Raw genomic sequence first — 16,901 nt, forward strand, 5'->3', positions numbered from 1 at the left:
CAGGTAGGGGAGTAAGGTTTTGGCTATTTTGCTCTGAAATCCTATGTTTTGACCTCCTTCCACCCGCCATGGTGCACACTGCACACATGAACTGCCAGAACAAACAGTGTTTTGTGGTGATAAGCACTGAACTGCTGCTTGACACCTCCCATAACCTCCTAGGTTTATTTTTCTCAGTTTTACCATCCATGGCTCAGTCCTGACCTCCAGTAGTGTGAATGTTTTCTGTCTCTTTGATTTTTCTTCAACTATATATTCCTAGCATACATTAGGCTAACGACCACTGGGGCCTTTTTAAGCCTAGCCATCCATCTCAAATCTCTGACAAGTTCTAGTACCCATGATAACTGTCACCAGAGGCTTGGGAAGTGAAACTTTTACAAGCAAGGGCCTATGAAATGAACCATTTACAGGTTGCCTGTGTCCATTAGAGATAGAGGTGCCAAACCAGGAATAAATTTCCTACTCCCCGTCCAGTTGTCCAAGTTACAGTTGCACTGAATTAGGGAGGAACTGTTGCTTCACATGGATGGAGAGAATAGGTGGTCTCTGGAATGCATAAGCAGGTCCTGTTTATGTCACAGGCGAGGTTTAAGTCTTTAGAATGAGTAATTATGGTGGTGGTTGTTTTGTGGATTTGCAGTAGCTCCATCAGATAGAGGTCTGACAATGCCTTGTATGCCAGGCATATAGCTCCCCTCAACAGCACGTAGGAGACAGAATACATGGATAGAGTGTTGTGGTGGACTGCATAGGATATGTTACTTACATCCTGTATTCTTTTAGTAAGGAGCCTCTGTGGACATTCCAATTGTTGGATATGTCTAGTTAGGTACATGTACTCAATGATAGGTCTGATGAATGCCAAATACAGTGAAACAATGACTTCCTTAGGCCTAGAATCCATACCTTTGTTTGTAACTTACCTCTGGTCTTGAGTCAATCAAGGTGTCCCTCTAACCACTCCTACTGCCTTCTCTTTCCCCCCACCCCCCTTTTTCCTCACACAGGTTAAACTGCTACAACTTAGTACAGGCATTGGTTCATCCCTGCTCCGCTTGCCCTCGCTTGCCCCCAAATTCCTCCTGCCCCTGGTGCTGCTACATTTATTGGTACTAGACCACACCCCACTTTTTTAAAACCAATCAGTAACAACTTATCACTCAACAGCACCACCCTCAACCTGATACCACCAGTCCCCCAACTCTACTATTCCTTTTGCCTAAGTTTCAAGTCTCATTCAGTAGGTATGTTATCACCCAAAATTGTGAGAGTTGAAAGTGTAATGAGCAGGTTAAAATAGCTTTCAGTGGGTTTTCTGAAAATGTAAAATGAACACTCTGCTTTTCAGTGTAGTACAGAGTGCACTTAGTTTAAGCTCTTGGCAACACATACAGCTTGGCATTCATTGGTATTAGAAGTCAGAAGTAAAATATTTTATCTTTATAAACTATGCAGTTTGTGAAACTTATTATCTACAAGCAGGTCAAGATGAACTCTTGTATGCAGCTGTGTTTTTTCAACAGGACGTGCAAGATAAGAACAAGGCCAATGAGTTATTCTTCAGGAACAGAATGTTAGAGATATGAAAAACAAACTGTTAGCAAACCAGCTTCAAAGGAAAGACTTATTATTCTGGCAAATTCTCTAAACTGCTGATGCAGGCAAAAAAGACACTATAAAAACTTGGGCTTTTTCTTTTTATCGGAGACTTTGATTCTTACAGATCTGATGCTGTAAGCTGAAGTACGGCTTTGTTATTTGTGTATATCTTTCATTGTCTACTACTTATGCAGAGTAAAGAATGTCATATCAGATGAAGGATCTCATTGTTTTCATTGAGTAATGGTGCAGAATACCTGACTAGTGTAGTACCTTAAATTTTACAGTACCGAGACCAGACCAGTCAAAACAACCGGGGGGGGGGGGGGCGGTGACCTGTAGAGGTGCCTCTCACAGTGAGACATTCCTGCGCAGTTCTTCTTTTGAGTCGACTCTTCTTTCCTAAGACCTTGTCTATTGACTGGAGGACAAACACTGCAGCACAGTACAGGGCAGTATGGTAATTTTTCTTCAGACAGTTGGTGAAATACGAAGAGTGGGTCATACTGTTGGACCTGACTTCACCGGCATCTAGTGAATGACAGCAGAAAATTATTCCACAACTGATCTTCGTGTCAAGCCTGATCACCTTTTCCTGAACATTTGTGGTAAATATTTTCTTCTGTTTTTCTTTTAACAATGAATTCAATTCATGAAAATGCCAAGAAGTGCACTAAGTATTTTACTGTTGATGTATCTGAATCATATGTAGATGTGTGGAATTTTTTAAATACATAGTATAACCAGCATGTTAACACCTGTAAGTCTTGTCACAGAATGTACAGAAATGTGTTATTTAAATGTTGCTTTTTGCATGCCTTGTCATAAACATATTGTACGTATTGTACAAAACCTGGAACACAGCCAGGATAAAGTAATGCTTGAAGCACAATGGTTCCTGTTTCTAAAGATTTATTAGAGGGTAAGGCAAATGTCAAAGTTTGTACTTTACAGTCTGCTTTGCAGGAGTTTAAAGAATGGATTGCTAAAGTTAGCAACCAGCAACATCTTGACCTCATGGGTCACTTTCAGACTTACTGTAATAAATGGAATGTGTCTGGTAAATTGCATGCTGACACTGCTAAATGTACAAAAGAATTTTCTCAGTTTTTGAAAGTCTCATAGACTGAAATTAAGACCTTTACACAAACTGTTATTGAACAAGGCAATAAAGCTATTTGTATAATAAAAGGATTAATGAATAAAATTGTCCGTTTGCAAAAACAATATGACAAGCAACTGGCTGACACACAGCATGACATTGTTGCAAGGGAGGAGACTAACACATTACGAGCTCAATTAGAGACACAGGAATCTGAGGCTGATAGAGCCGCAGATTTAGCTAATGTTAAAAACTCTCCATAAGTGGGATGAACAGAATGGTATTTTTAATAACATGATTACATTTAAAGCTTGGGTTCTCAAAACTGAACCCAGTGTATGCAATGATGCACTTGAGCGTTGCTTCTGAAATTTTATTCCTCGACATTCCATGGCTTATGTACAGCAAAAGTGGCATAAAACCACTACACATTAGGGCATAAAAATCAAATGAGAGTAGTTAAACGCAGTAAAGACATGACATCACAAGACTGACATGCATGTATTTTCTTTTCATTAAAGTGCAGCAAAAGGCAGACAACAGCAATTGTAAATATATTTGTTTTAAGCATGTATTAGTTAAGTCAATAATAGCATAGAAAATAGCAAAGACTTCAGCAAAACAGTATTCACGTGCAGCATTAACAAAAGTTTGCAAGTACATACTATGTGTACAGTCAGTATATGAACTATGGTTTGTGTCTTTTGGCTTTTTCCCAGTTAGGGGTCACCACAGCAGAACTCTGGTCCGCTAATGATTGGCAGTAGATTTTTATGTGCTGGCTTACCGGGCCTAACGCACAACCTTCAACGAAGGAATGCCCATTCACGCATGTCGCCACACAGAAGACGCACTAACTGAGAATCGAACGGGCAACGTCTAACTGTGAGGAGACTACGCTACCGCAGCACCAGAACTATGGTATGCAGTTGAAATAAATTATGCAGGTCCCTTTACAAAAAGGTAGGGAACAGATAGCTAGTAGTAACAGTAAACGTCTTTAAAAAAAAAAAAAACAATACTGCAATAAAATAATGTATACTACATGGGGAATGGTATGCTTTCAATTTTACACTAACTGTGTCTAAAACAAAAGAACAGCATTTAGATAAAGTGATACAGGCCCTTCAAATGCTGCAGGAGGCAGGGTTTAAGGTTAAAATTGAAAAGGTACAATTCATGTCATGACATGCTTTCTAGCCAGAAAGAATTACCCTTTCTGGAGTGGAGACCAAAGAAAAATACAGCTTTTTGTAATTTAAAGGCAGCATTGGCCAAGGATACAAAATTAGTAGCTCCAAGTTTAACACGTCCCTTTTTGTTACAGGCAGCAGCTGGACCCAACACACACACTTTTTTGCTTTTACAGGAGTGGCCTCACTGCTCTAATGCTAAAATGAAAAAGACTTTACATTCTTCAGTAAAAAGATGACACATGTTGAGAGGGATATCACCTGTGCATTCAGCAACTTTTGGCCATTTACTGGGGTTTAAAACAAACTGAATACCTAACAGCTTTTTCCAAAGACATTATAGTACAGACACCACATTATGCCATACAGGCTTTGGTAAACGAAACTCAGTTAAATAAAATGATTGATGATGTCAGTCAAGCAGTGTTTGCAAAATGGTTAGCATTATTTAGTGTTAAGTAAGTTACAATAAAGGCAGGAGATACGTATTACTTATCTAACTTCAATGAAATATGAAGGACATTTTTTTCAGACAGTGCATACGTAGTTAATTATCTGCATTTGCATATATCTACATGGGCAAGGAAAGGGTTTGTTCATAATATGGGCAAACCACTCAAGCATGCTTCTGTGTTAAACTGTTTAGAATTTAGTTCATAGTCAGTCCCTTGTGGGTTACTACAGTATCTTAAAGGTAAAAGTTCATCAAAAAGCTACAAATTTTTCTAGTTAAATAACTATGCTGATCAAATGGCAAAAAATGCAGCCAAGGAAAAAATGCAATTGTATCCTACAGAACACTTTTCTGGTGTACTAAATAAAACCACTGCAGTACATGCCATACAGACATTTTCACCTCAGAATTTGCAGCATGATTTGCTGCAGATCCAAACTAAGTTTGGACTGCAAAAAGAGTTAAAAATGTACTCTCGTAGGAGAAAGTCCAAAACAATATTATGCAAAATAAAATAGCTTAGTATAATACTCTGCTAAGAGGCCTAGGCACAGGCATTGAAGTTGTTAATGCAGCTGATGTTAAAATTCTAGCTAATTGTGGGGGAAGATATCTCTCAGATCAGGATTTTTCTGAAAATGTAAAATAAATACTCTGCTTTTCAGTGTAGTACAGAGTGCACTTAGTTTAAGCTCTTGGCAAAACATATAGCTTGGCATTCATTGTTATTAGAAGTCAGAAGTAAAATATTTTATCTTTATAAACTATGCAGTTTGTGAAACTTATCTACAAGCAGGTCAAGACGAACTCTTGTATGCAGCTGTGTTTCGTCAACAGGACGTGCAAGATAAGAGCAAGGCCGAGGAGTTATTCTTCAGGAACAGAATGTTTGAGATATGAAAAACAAACTGTTAGCAAACCAGCTTCAAAGGAAAGACTTATGATTCTGGCAAATTCTTTAAACTGCTGATGCAGGCAAAAAAGACACTAAAAATTAGGACTTTTTCTTTTGTATCGGAGACTTTGATTCTTACAGATCTGATGTTGTAAGCTAATGTACGGCTTTGTTTGTGTATATCTTTCATTGTTGTACTAGATGTTTACTTCGTATGCAGAGTAAACAATGTCATATCAGATGAACCATCTCATTGTTTTCATTGAGTAATGGTGCAGACTACCTTACTAGTGTAGTACCTTTAAATTTTACAAAAATAGTCTTAATTACTCTACTTCTACCGCTTTTACTCATCCCATATCTCCTAACTGCCTACGAATGTCAGGATCACGCAGGTTTCCACTGCCCTAAATTCCAAACATCCATCCCATCTACAACAGATAATAATGCACCCTTACTCACTTCCCTCATGCTTAACTCCTTAACCCCTAAATACTACCATCTTACTAGATGTTACATTAGTCCTAAAACTAGACACCATTGCAAAACTTTATTTAAAATCTTAAAACTCATAATCAGGATACACTTCAACCTCACAAAGGATGGCGACATCCACCCAAATCCTGGTCCATCCCCACCTGTTGACCCTAATCCCCCTACCGTATCCCCTACCACCATAGCTCCAACAAATAGACCTCCTAACTCACTGCTGGCCTGCCATCTAAACATTAAGAGCATAAATACCAAAACTCAGCACCTGCATGCCCTCGTAGCTGTTCATTCCCCAGATATATTATGCGTAACAGAAACGTGACTAAAGTCTGCCACCAAGGACCATGAGATTCTGCCACCAGGGTATAGTATGTTTCAACTAGACCATACCACCAGAAAGGATGGTGGGGTAGCCATACTTCACAAGTCGACCCTATCCGTCAGCATATACACCCAACAACCATCCCAGTTCAATAATGCTGAAATCCTTATCTCAAAACTACAAATTAATACAAACAAAAATGTAAACATTGTCTGTGTCTACATTCCCCCAGGGAGGAACACAGAAACCTTAGAAGACTTCTTATATTGGTTATCCAATAACTACCCCCAAGAAACAGTTGCTCTTGGGGATTTCAACATTGACTGGAACACTTGCTCTTGTGAAACCCCCACAACCCACATAAACCTGTATGGATTTACTCAAATCATAACCTCAACCCACCAGGACAGGAAAACCCAATAACAAGGAAAGTACCCTAGACTGGATACTCGTCAATACCCATCTTCAATCCTATAAATCAGGCACTTTGCCTGATGACCTAAGTGACCACTGCCTCACCTATGTAATCAAGCTCAAAGTAGACTGCTCCTTCCAACCCACCTATAGAACATTAAGAAACAACAAGAATTTTATTCTCACCAAGTTTCAAAATTAACTTAAGGCATGCAACTGGTCAGTACTAAAAAGTCTCCCCCTAGATGAAGCAGTAGCATACTTTAACATCAAATTCCTTCCTATTCTTAACTCCCATGCTCCCAGCCGCACTATTAGGAACCAAAGTTAATATTGCACCATGGCTTTCTAAAGATACCAAAACCAAAATTTCACTCGGAAACAAAGCATGGGCCACCTACCAAAAAACAAAAGCCCCACTTGATCAACTAAGATTCAGACAGCTAAGGAATAACACCAAACAATCCATAACCTTAGACAAAAAGAACCACTACTACCATCTACTGCAAAAATACCAAAACAAACCTCAAAAGTTCTGGGCAGGAGTAAACAAAACTGCTCCACCCAGGCCAAACTGCCACTCCCCCCCCCCAGCTTCCCAACAAAAATCCCCAGTAGACATTGCTAATAACTTCAACAGCTTCTTCACAGAGACTATCCAGTCTCTAGCCAGCCAACTCTCTCCCAATGGCTGTAATTCTAATGCAGCCATAACCAGTACCCAAACATTCTTTACCTTCCAACCTGTTCCCACTCAACTTATTCATGCCCTACTTAAGAAACTAAGACCCACCACCCTGGCTGCCGACCTCCTCCCAGCAGACTATCTGCAAAAGGCTGCTGACACCATAGCATATCCCATCTCAATCTTGATCAACAGAGCTATATCTGAAGCTACTATACCCACTATATGGAAAATCTCCCAAGTCATACCTCTCCATAAAGGAGGCAGTTCCACTAAACTGCCAAACTTTAGACCCATAGTTATTTTGTCACCTCTAGCTAAAATTATGGAAAAGTGTGTACAAATACAGCTCATGCACTACCTCACACAAAACAAGCTGTTGTCCGATTTTCAGCATGGCTTTAAGCCACACCAAAGTACTACTTCTGCCCTCCTCTCTTTCTCTAACGTCATTAACCACAACCGCAATAATAACAAACTATCCTCAGCACTATTTCTAGATCTATTCAAGGCTTTTGACATGCTTGACTAAAAAATGCTTATAAATACCTTGAAGGCCTTCTCCTTAAACAACCATGCACTCCAGTGGTTTCAATCCTACCTGCAGGGCAGGCAACAGGCAGTCCTATGAAAGGACAAGCTATCATCTCACCTACCCATCACATTAGGAGTCCCCCAGGGCTCGATACTAGGACCCCTTCTTTTCTTCATCTTTATCAATGACCTTCATTCAGTCATCCCAGATGCTGCCTGCATTCAATTTGCGGATGACTCCACCTTGATTTGTTCTGACACCTCACCAGCTACTTTATTCACATTAACCTAAAATACCTTCAATACAGTGGAAAAATGGCTCTCCAATCAACATCTAATCCTAAACCCCAACAAAACTAAGTTGCTCCTCTTCTCCCCCACATGCAGGACCCCTCTGCCATCCTTCAACATAACTGCTAACAATGGCACTATCATCTCCCCAGAAGCCCAAATTAAACTACCGGGTGTCATAGTTGATAACCTGAAGTTTGATGCGCATATCAATCAAACAATCAAAACCATTAATAAAAAACTTGTCTCTCTTTACAGAATTAAACCTTTCCTTACCCCAATTGCTAGAACTGCAATTGCCCGTTCCCATCTGCTATCAACTCTTCTCTACGCCTCACCTCTGTTCTCCAACGTAAACAAAACAGATCTTAATAAACCTTAATAAACTGTCATCCTGCTATAACCACATTGCCAGATTTGCTACTGGCACAGCCTACCGGACACACCACTGTCACAACCTAAATCGCCTAGGATGGCTTGAACTGCCAAGCCTACTGCAGTTCAACCATCTAGTAGTGGCACATCAAGTCCTTTACCAACCAGAAAATACACTTGCTCTAAAAAATATTATCAGCCCTACATCAGCACCCGACCACTGCGATCATCCACTAGACTCCTTGTTCGCACATACAAATCCAACTACTCAGCTGGAGACTCTCTGTTTGCCAACTCTATTGGAAAGATATGGAACAGACTCCCAGCTGACTTGACCCTAGAACCCTCACTAACTCAATTCAAAATCAAACTCAAGAAATACTTCAAAACTCATTGGTTATGTCCTTGCACTAACCCTGACTAGTGACCTCTCTATTTCTTAGGTGCCTTACCTTCAACTACTTCTAACTTTTTTCTACCACTTCATTTCAGGAAGGGTCAATTGTATAACTGCTGCTCAGTGTGTCTTAAACCTGAATGTAATGTTATGTATGTTTAACTTTGAAAATAATGTTATGTTTTGTAAAGTGTTTTATAATAAGTTAGTACTATATGTGCTAAATGCTGGTATTGCTTATGACTGTAATTTGCTTGAAACTAGCATTTATTAAATGTTCAATGTGTATTATTATCTTGGAGTTTTTCTCCCCAGCCTCTGCTGAAAATGGACATATATCCTGTCAGACTATCCCGGTCAACAAATGTTAAATAAATAAATAAATTGCACAACATAGAATGATTTCGTCACTACTGTAGGTATGTGAAGGTCAAAGGTAGATTACTATCTATGTGTGTCTTCAAGTCAAGTCCCTGAATACTGGGTCAGCTCTTAGGTCTGTGTTGTCAATATGATAGTTACTGGGGTGGATGAATTCCCGAAGGATACTGTTATGCATTTCTTGGTATTTAGTTTTAATCCTTGGCTCTGGCTCCAGTTGTTTGTCTGTGTCAGCCCTTCCTGGAAGACATTTGTGTCGATGGGTGATTCATTGACAACTCCTAATTTGCAGTCACCTGCAAATTTAGTCAGCCAAAGGCTATTGATGCTGGCCTTGACATCAGAGAAATAAATGCCAAGAAGGAGCGGTACCAGGACCAATCTCTGAGAGACTCCGCTTGTGACTGGCCTCTATGTAGAGGTGGACTCCCCATTTCTAACTTCTTTGGTCCTGTCTATGAGCCAGCTGACTATCCATGGGTGACATAAGGGTTTATATGTAACCTCTTAAGTTTGTCAACAATGCCCAAGTGGAGTAGGCAGTGTGAACTGTTCTGAACTCATCCATTGCTTTGGAGACCTTCTCAAAGAAGTTCACCAGCTTGTGCAGGAGGCATGACCTGCCCTTGACAAAACCAAACTAGGTTGGGTCCAGTGTCTAGAGGTTTCCTATGTTGTTATTATTTCTATGATAATTTTTTCAATTCTTTCCATGGCTTTGCATGTGAGACTAGTGAAACTTATGAGATTATACTTTCAGGGATCTGTAGATGGCCCACCTTTGTGCAGAGGGATGACTATTGCTGTTCTCAATTCATGAGGCACAAAACCTGTTTTGGAGGCTGTAGTTAAATAGTGATTCCAGAAGGCCTTATACCCCACATTTCATATGGTTTAGAAGGTTGCCTAGAATATTGTGTGGGCCCATCAGTACAGAATTCTTGGCCTCAGAGAGAGCATTGAGGATCTGTTCACTAATGATAGTAGGGGGAGTTATATTTGGTGGTATTTCCTGAGGGGTGGGGTAAAGTTAGAGTTGAGTTTGACAGTAGGTTTGCTACATCTTCTGGCTCAGTATAGGTGGCTTGATTAATAATGAGCTCTGCACACAATTATGTATTGCCTTTGAGGTTGCAAACATGGCTAAGGAGTCCTGGGGAGGCCAAATTTACATCAAATTGGCTTTGATAAACTTTATTTGTTCTCTGAGTTGTTTATTTAGTTTGATGACAGTGATTTTGTCCTCCTGGGTACTACACCTCCTAATTTTTGCCATGATTTTCTTCCTTCTGTTATACACCCATTTTCTCACTTTCTGTAACATTGTGTATTGCATTTAACCGTGTGGTTTGCTTTGGGGTTGAGAACAGCCTCAAAGTACTAGTTTTCTTGCTAGGTTAACATATAAATTTTTAGCTTGCACTGTTTTTTTTTTTTTTTTTTTTTTGCTAGATCTCATGGTTGTTGTCATTTTACCAAGGAGCTTAAGGGTTACAACTGGTATTGTCTTGGAGGCATTGCTATTGAGACTAGCTGAAAGTGTTAAGTACATTTGATAAGTAATACATTTTGCTTGGTCAGTTTTGTCACTGGGAAGTCCTTAAGCCTACTAAATAGTTACATATATTTTCTGTCAAACTATATTTAGGGTTAGAAATCAAAATAGAAACCTTTTACTGCCTTTACTGTAAAGTGTGTTGATGCCATTGTACATCGGTGCTTTTGTTTCTCTACAGATACTTAGCGTATCGAAACTTTATGATCGACACGTACCGGCTGAATCCACAGGAATACTTGACTTCAACTGCATGTCGCAGGAATCTGGCAGGGGATGTTTGTGCAATTATGAGGTACAGCACATGTGGTAAATATTATGTTGGTGCTTTTTTATTTAGGTTAAACTTTTTTAATGGGGCGGGGGAAGTATGCTTCATTACCACCACTAAATGAATAGCCCCACATAGAACAGTGGTTTTGCAATTTTTTTTGTTTAGATTAGAAGCAGCACTGGTGGGGTTATTCAGGCACACTGTAAACTAAGACATAAATATGCACTAGGCACTGGGCTCAGACTGGGAAATTTCTCAACTAAAACATGATATTTTCCATGACAGTCCACTGTTTTAATGATTTGTACAATTTTAGTTGTTTGTGGTATGCATTATATTTTTCAGCTAAACCGCAATCTTTTCAAAAACAATTTTCTAATAAAATATAGGAACATTGTTTTTTTTTGTGTGTGTTGTAATTTCTGCCACAGCTTGAGGTGACCTGTACATGCTGAACTAGTTTTATATGTTAATTGGTAGTGATTACCTATACATGGTATTTTCACTTTCATATACAGTTGTGCAAATGTTGAGTTAGTATATTTAAGTAAGGAGGGGTGCAGGGGGCTTGTCCCTTATAACTTTTACCTTGAGTATTTGTGATTGTATAATGTTTCAGTTGTTTGAATTTGATTAAAGTGTCTCTCAGTGAAATGTACTAAGTGAGCATGGGATTTTCCTTAGAGCACATTTCAAAGTACAGATGTATGGTGGTCTGTCATTTTTAAAGTGAAATAAAGATGGGAAAAAAGAAGGGAAGGATGTCCGCTTTCCATCAGTAGTCATCTTTGACATTCTTCGGTTGTGCATGTGACCTAGCACTTTTGACATAGTTAATGATGGTTGTGTAAATTTTGGTGTAGGCAGTTGTACAGGAAACACATGTGGTAATTAGTAACAAGCTCATTTGTCGTAGAGTTCAGCTTTGGAGTCTTTTGAAGAAGTTCATTATGTGAACAATACTACCAGGAAGGAAGATATGTGTGATGCTTGTATCCATTCATTTATGGCCTTCCTACTTGCCACAGAATGTGAGCAGTGACTAAATGAATACTGATTGGAGGGGAGCTGGATCCATAGCCATCAAGCAGGTGGTAGGGTTTGTGTATAGGTACCATATCCTAATATTCAAAAAAAATATGTACAGTAGAAAAAAGTAGTAGAGATCCTGTTTCATCCTGTCCATCTAACTAGACTGATGATCTTAAGGTCACCTTGCAGATTCAGTCCAGCAACTCTCTAAGAGTGCTCAAATCTCAAGGTCCTTCCTCCCTTTCTTCCTACAATGCACATGTCCCCCTCCTTGCCTCACATTTCATTTCTTACTCAAAAGCAATTTATTGCAATCTACTTTGGTCATCTAGGTACCTCATCATTTCTCCCTTATAGTTAGTTGCATAGTCTTTCCACAGTACTCCCTTCTTGTTTATACCTCTTCTGCAGTTTTATATCCATTAAAAAAGGTAGCACATTTTCTCCTCAGTTCCTGGTGTAAGCAATGGGCACAAAGGTCTTGTTGCTTTTTCCTGTATTTTTTCTTTCCTTTCATTTCAGAAACTTTATTGTAGTTTCCATAATTATTTTTGCCAGTTTAACCACAGTACTGCTCTATTGTAAAACGTGTTCCTATTTAGTCCGCTTATATTTACAGTGTGGTAGCCTATCACAGTTATTATGTCACTAATCCTTACTGATTTTGATACTGAGTGCATCGTTTTTATTTCATTATGGTTAAAGGCTTCTAAAAATGTGGTATATGTGGCCACAAGATTCTGCTCAGGGTATCAACAATCTCTGCATGTTGTGCCTGGAGCAGGAACACCTTTTAATACTTGCAAGTGTTTGTCCCATGTTCTTTGCAGGAATGTAGAAACCACGTAATACCAAAATGATTGCTTCCCCCATCTGATCATGACAAACACGAAGAAAAAGATAAGGACAGGCCAGGTAGACCAAAAAGAGGTATAAAGGGAGAGACAGAAAAGAAAGACTGAGGACCCAGGCTCCTGTTTACCTCCAAAAACTCTTTGACCAGACTTATAGCACCATCCCCAATACACTGTTCCTCTTGGCTGCTGGCCTTCTCCCCCATGGAGGCAGTTGTAATATCTGACAGGTCTCCAATGAAAATACCCAGTGGACATTCATCCGAGAGAGAACACTTCAGATTTATCTCTAGTTGCCCTGTTTTAGTTTTGTTCTTTAGATCTACTAGGTTTCTCTGTAGCACATTTAAAATGGACTGGGACAGAAAGATGAGTAATTTCTTGAAGGGTCCGATTAAAATGAGTGTCATCATCCCATGCCTCTCTCTAAGACAGATTGAGCTGGCCCACTTTCCCTCTTAAAGCTCCTTTCGTGGTCCCAGTTTTGGCATCAGTGGCTTTGGAGCATTGTCATTCCCAAAAGCTGTAATATCTTTACCAGTTGACTTGGAGGACTCCTTGTTGGGTTACACTTCATAATCTCGAATTACTGAAATCCCGGATTTCAGTAACCCGAGACCATGAAGGCCAAAATCAAAATGCCAAAAGTGCATGAGCGAATTTGAATATCTCGAATCCGTGCTTATGCATTTTTGGTACGTCACGTGTAGTGTTATGGTGCCTGAGATTGCAGGTGAGTGAGTGTTTGTGTGTGTTTTTGTACGTTGTATGTGTGGATAAGGGTAGAGAGGTGTAGGTGTGAGTGTTGGATTTGTTGGTGTTTGTGTATGTGTGATGTGTATTTGTGTGTGAGCGAGTGGAGGATGGCGTGGTGTGAGTTTTTTTTTTTTTTTATGTTATGTGCGATCTCGGAGTTGGTATATATAAGTAGGGGGGTGTGGGGGGCGCAGTCCTCCACATGAGGGGTGCAGGAGGGCTTGCCCTCCTGGTTATATGTAGTGTAGGGCTGTGTGGTTTGTGTGCTGTGGGTGGAATGGTGTGTGTGTGTTATGTGGTGTATGGTGTATGTATGTTCATGATTGTGTGATTCAGGATTGGGATTTCGGTATTGTGAATGGTTCGACTTTATAGTCTCGGGTTACTGAGATTCGGGATTTCAGTAATTCGAGATTATGAAACGAAACCCCTTGTTGACATCACTGCATCTGACTCACGTGGCACTGAGATTGTTTGAGTCAGTGTAGTCTCCGCATTGAGCCATCAATGCTGAGTCTTTGGCACCACCTTCATTTTGGCTTACTTAGTGCAGATCTCAAGTGTTGAAGTCATTGGTGTACTAGGTCTCTGCTCCAGTGTCAGTGTCGGAGCCTCTGTTCTTGGTGCAATTGATGTCCAATTTGGCAGCTACTTGTACAGCATAGGTTCAGAGGTCCTCAGTGCTGACAGATTCTGGGTTGGTGTTTGACATTATCAAGAGAAAGATTGCTTCCTTTTCATAGATGACTACAGATGCTCCTCAGCACCAACTACTAGCGTTGACACCCTTTTGTATGTCCATCCGCCCTCTTAGTATTCTTCCCAGGGACAGAGCATACAAACAAGACAATTCCCATCACAGCACATAAAACTACATCTCATTGTGTCTCAACTACCAAGCCCATAAGACAAAACACTCCACAACCCAATATTCTGGTCATTGGAGACTCATTTGTGAGACACACTGATGTCCTTCTTACCAGGCTGGATAATGGGAAGGTTGCAGTTAGTTGCCTCTCAGGGACCAGGATTCATCAGATCATGCAAGCACTCAGGTCACTTACCCCTATGTACCAGTATGACTCAGTCATAGTCTATGTGGGCATGAATGACTTGAGATGTACCTCCTTGGTCTATATGAAGAGAGACATGATTGTTTTATGTCGAGACTTCCAAGACGGTTGCAAATTGATTAACAGCTTAATTGTAGCTCTCCCAGTGTGTAAACAAAAACTCAGCCAAGAAAGCAGTATACTTATATTTTATATTTCTGGGTAAATTTCAGTAACTGGCTAGTAAGTGTGTTGCCTGGATATCAGGAAAAAATACAGAGGACCTGAAAAAACTCTACAAAAGTTGAGGGAAAAAAAAAACAATGACTAGAAAAAGTACTGCAGCTGTTCAACAAAAAGCAGTGCATGCTCCAGATGTGATCTTCAGTAACCTAGAGGAAAGTATAAGACAGTTGCACACAGACCTGATTAAAGTGTATGAAACACTGATGGAGTATATCAACTCAAATAATAAAAGGGTGGAAAATGGAAGAAGCTTTAAACAGATATTCAGATGAGGTGATAAAACTGCAAAAATCAGAGGTCAAAATGAAGAAAACGCTGGCTGAATATGAGACTGTTCAAGAAGAGATTTTCAGAAAAACTAATAGAGTTAGAGGACAGAGCATGTAGGGAAATTTTCCTGGTCATAGCTTTGATTTTATTGTATTACAACTTATGCATTTTAATAAAAGGCATGGTGATTTTAACAATAGATTAGAAACTAGAAACTAGATTGATTGTTAAATTACAGGCTGACAAGCAGCCTGGTCTTAATGCATCTATGCCCTTAAAGCCAATTCTTAATAAACGCAAAATACATCAGTAATGGGTTTTAAATGATGATTAGCTATTTGTTAAATATATTGTATTATTTAAAGGTTTTTATTGTTCTGTTATGTGGATCTGATGAGGCACAATGTGTGTGAAAGCTCTTATCCTGTGTATTAAAGACTTTCTATTTAGATATCAGCCTTGGTGGATGCCTGTTTTGTTCGTTTTGCATTTATATTTTATTTCTTTTTGGGCATCCTTTGGTTTTCTCGGATAATTTTTTTTTTTCTTCTTACTGTTAATTTTATGAAAGCACAAATAAGCAACTGGACGGTTATTCCACAGTAGGAGTTGTTAATTGAAAGGGTACATTGTGTGTATGCTCCAAACCTAGCTATGAGAAGGCAGCCTAGACTTTTAATAGTAAAGATGCAATCCTACCAGCAGCAGAAGTTGAGTCTGACAAAACTGTGGCAGAAGGACAAAGTACTAAAAGTGAGAGACAGCAGAGCGTTTGTGGAGAATGACTACTCACTGTTTGCCAGGCAGAATAGGAATAAATTGATTTCACTATTCAGGGAATGTCGAGAAGCAGGCATGAGATTCAAACTGCTGTACCCAGTTATCTTCACAATATGCTTTCCTGGAGGGACAAAATCATTTTTTGATGCAGTACATGTAAAGGAAGAAATACAAATGTTTGTCCAACAAAAAGTGAGCTGTGAAAAGGAAGGGGATTCTGCTGCTGCTTGTTCTGGTAGTAAAGACCACAGAGAGGTTGTGCCAGTGAAATATTTTCCAATAGCGGAATCGAGAGTAAGAGTATGTTACAAATGAAGCAGAGATAGGATTTGGGAGATGAAAATGAACAGAAATAAAGCCAGTAACTTGGAAATTGACAAACGTGATTAAAAGCAATAATTATATTTGCAAAACATGACAGAAGAAGATAATCTGGAAATAGTGGACTTTTTGAGTTTGTTAAACTTGCAGGGGACTCTAGAACATATGCCCTACTTTATGTCATCAGTGTTCAGAAAAACAATTAGGAGAGTGGAAGGGGCAGGAGAAAGTTAAGTGTAAGTAAAACAATTTTTTTTCTTAATAGTAGTACTTTTATAGTGCATGACCTTCTTTGCTTGTTCTAAAGTATAGATTTCTCAGTTATTTGTAAGTGTAATAGGGATACTAATGTAAACGGGTGCTCCTATTTTTTTTCTCATTTTTTCTTTCTTTCTCTTTGCTCAGTTTTAAGAAATATAGGCACTGCAGTGTAAAAAAAAAGAAAAGAAAAGCCTGGTCAAAAGAGCATGACAAAAGAAAAAATTATCTATTTTTTCTCATTCATGCATAGGGGAATGCCTGGATTAAGACTGTCAGCTTGATCTAGTAACAAGTTTTAAGAGAAAGCAAGTAAATGAAAAAGAACACTTACTATTATAAAGCTTTCTTCTACTAAATAAATGT

At 39.3% G+C, this 16,901-nt stretch overlaps 1 protein-coding gene across 1 annotated transcript in view; it reads left to right on the plus strand.

The window, feature by feature from the left end:
• SMARCC2 (SWI/SNF related, matrix associated, actin dependent regulator of chromatin subfamily c member 2) overlaps window positions 1-16,901 on the plus strand; it is a 2,789,858-nt gene that overhangs the window by 1,410,821 nt on the left and 1,362,136 nt on the right. Inside the window, exon 16 of the mRNA XM_044083737.1 lies at window positions 10,874-10,987. Coding sequence (XP_043939672.1) covers window positions 10,874-10,987 — 114 coding nt within the window. The remainder of the gene's footprint in view (window positions 1-10,873; window positions 10,988-16,901) is intronic.

This window comes from Protopterus annectens, chromosome 9.part0 (genome assembly GCF_019279795.1).
Source record: "Protopterus annectens isolate FY-2018-M chromosome 9.part0, PAN1.0, whole genome shotgun sequence".
In the NCBI taxonomy this organism is placed as follows: domain Eukaryota; kingdom Metazoa; phylum Chordata; order Ceratodontiformes; family Protopteridae; genus Protopterus; species Protopterus annectens.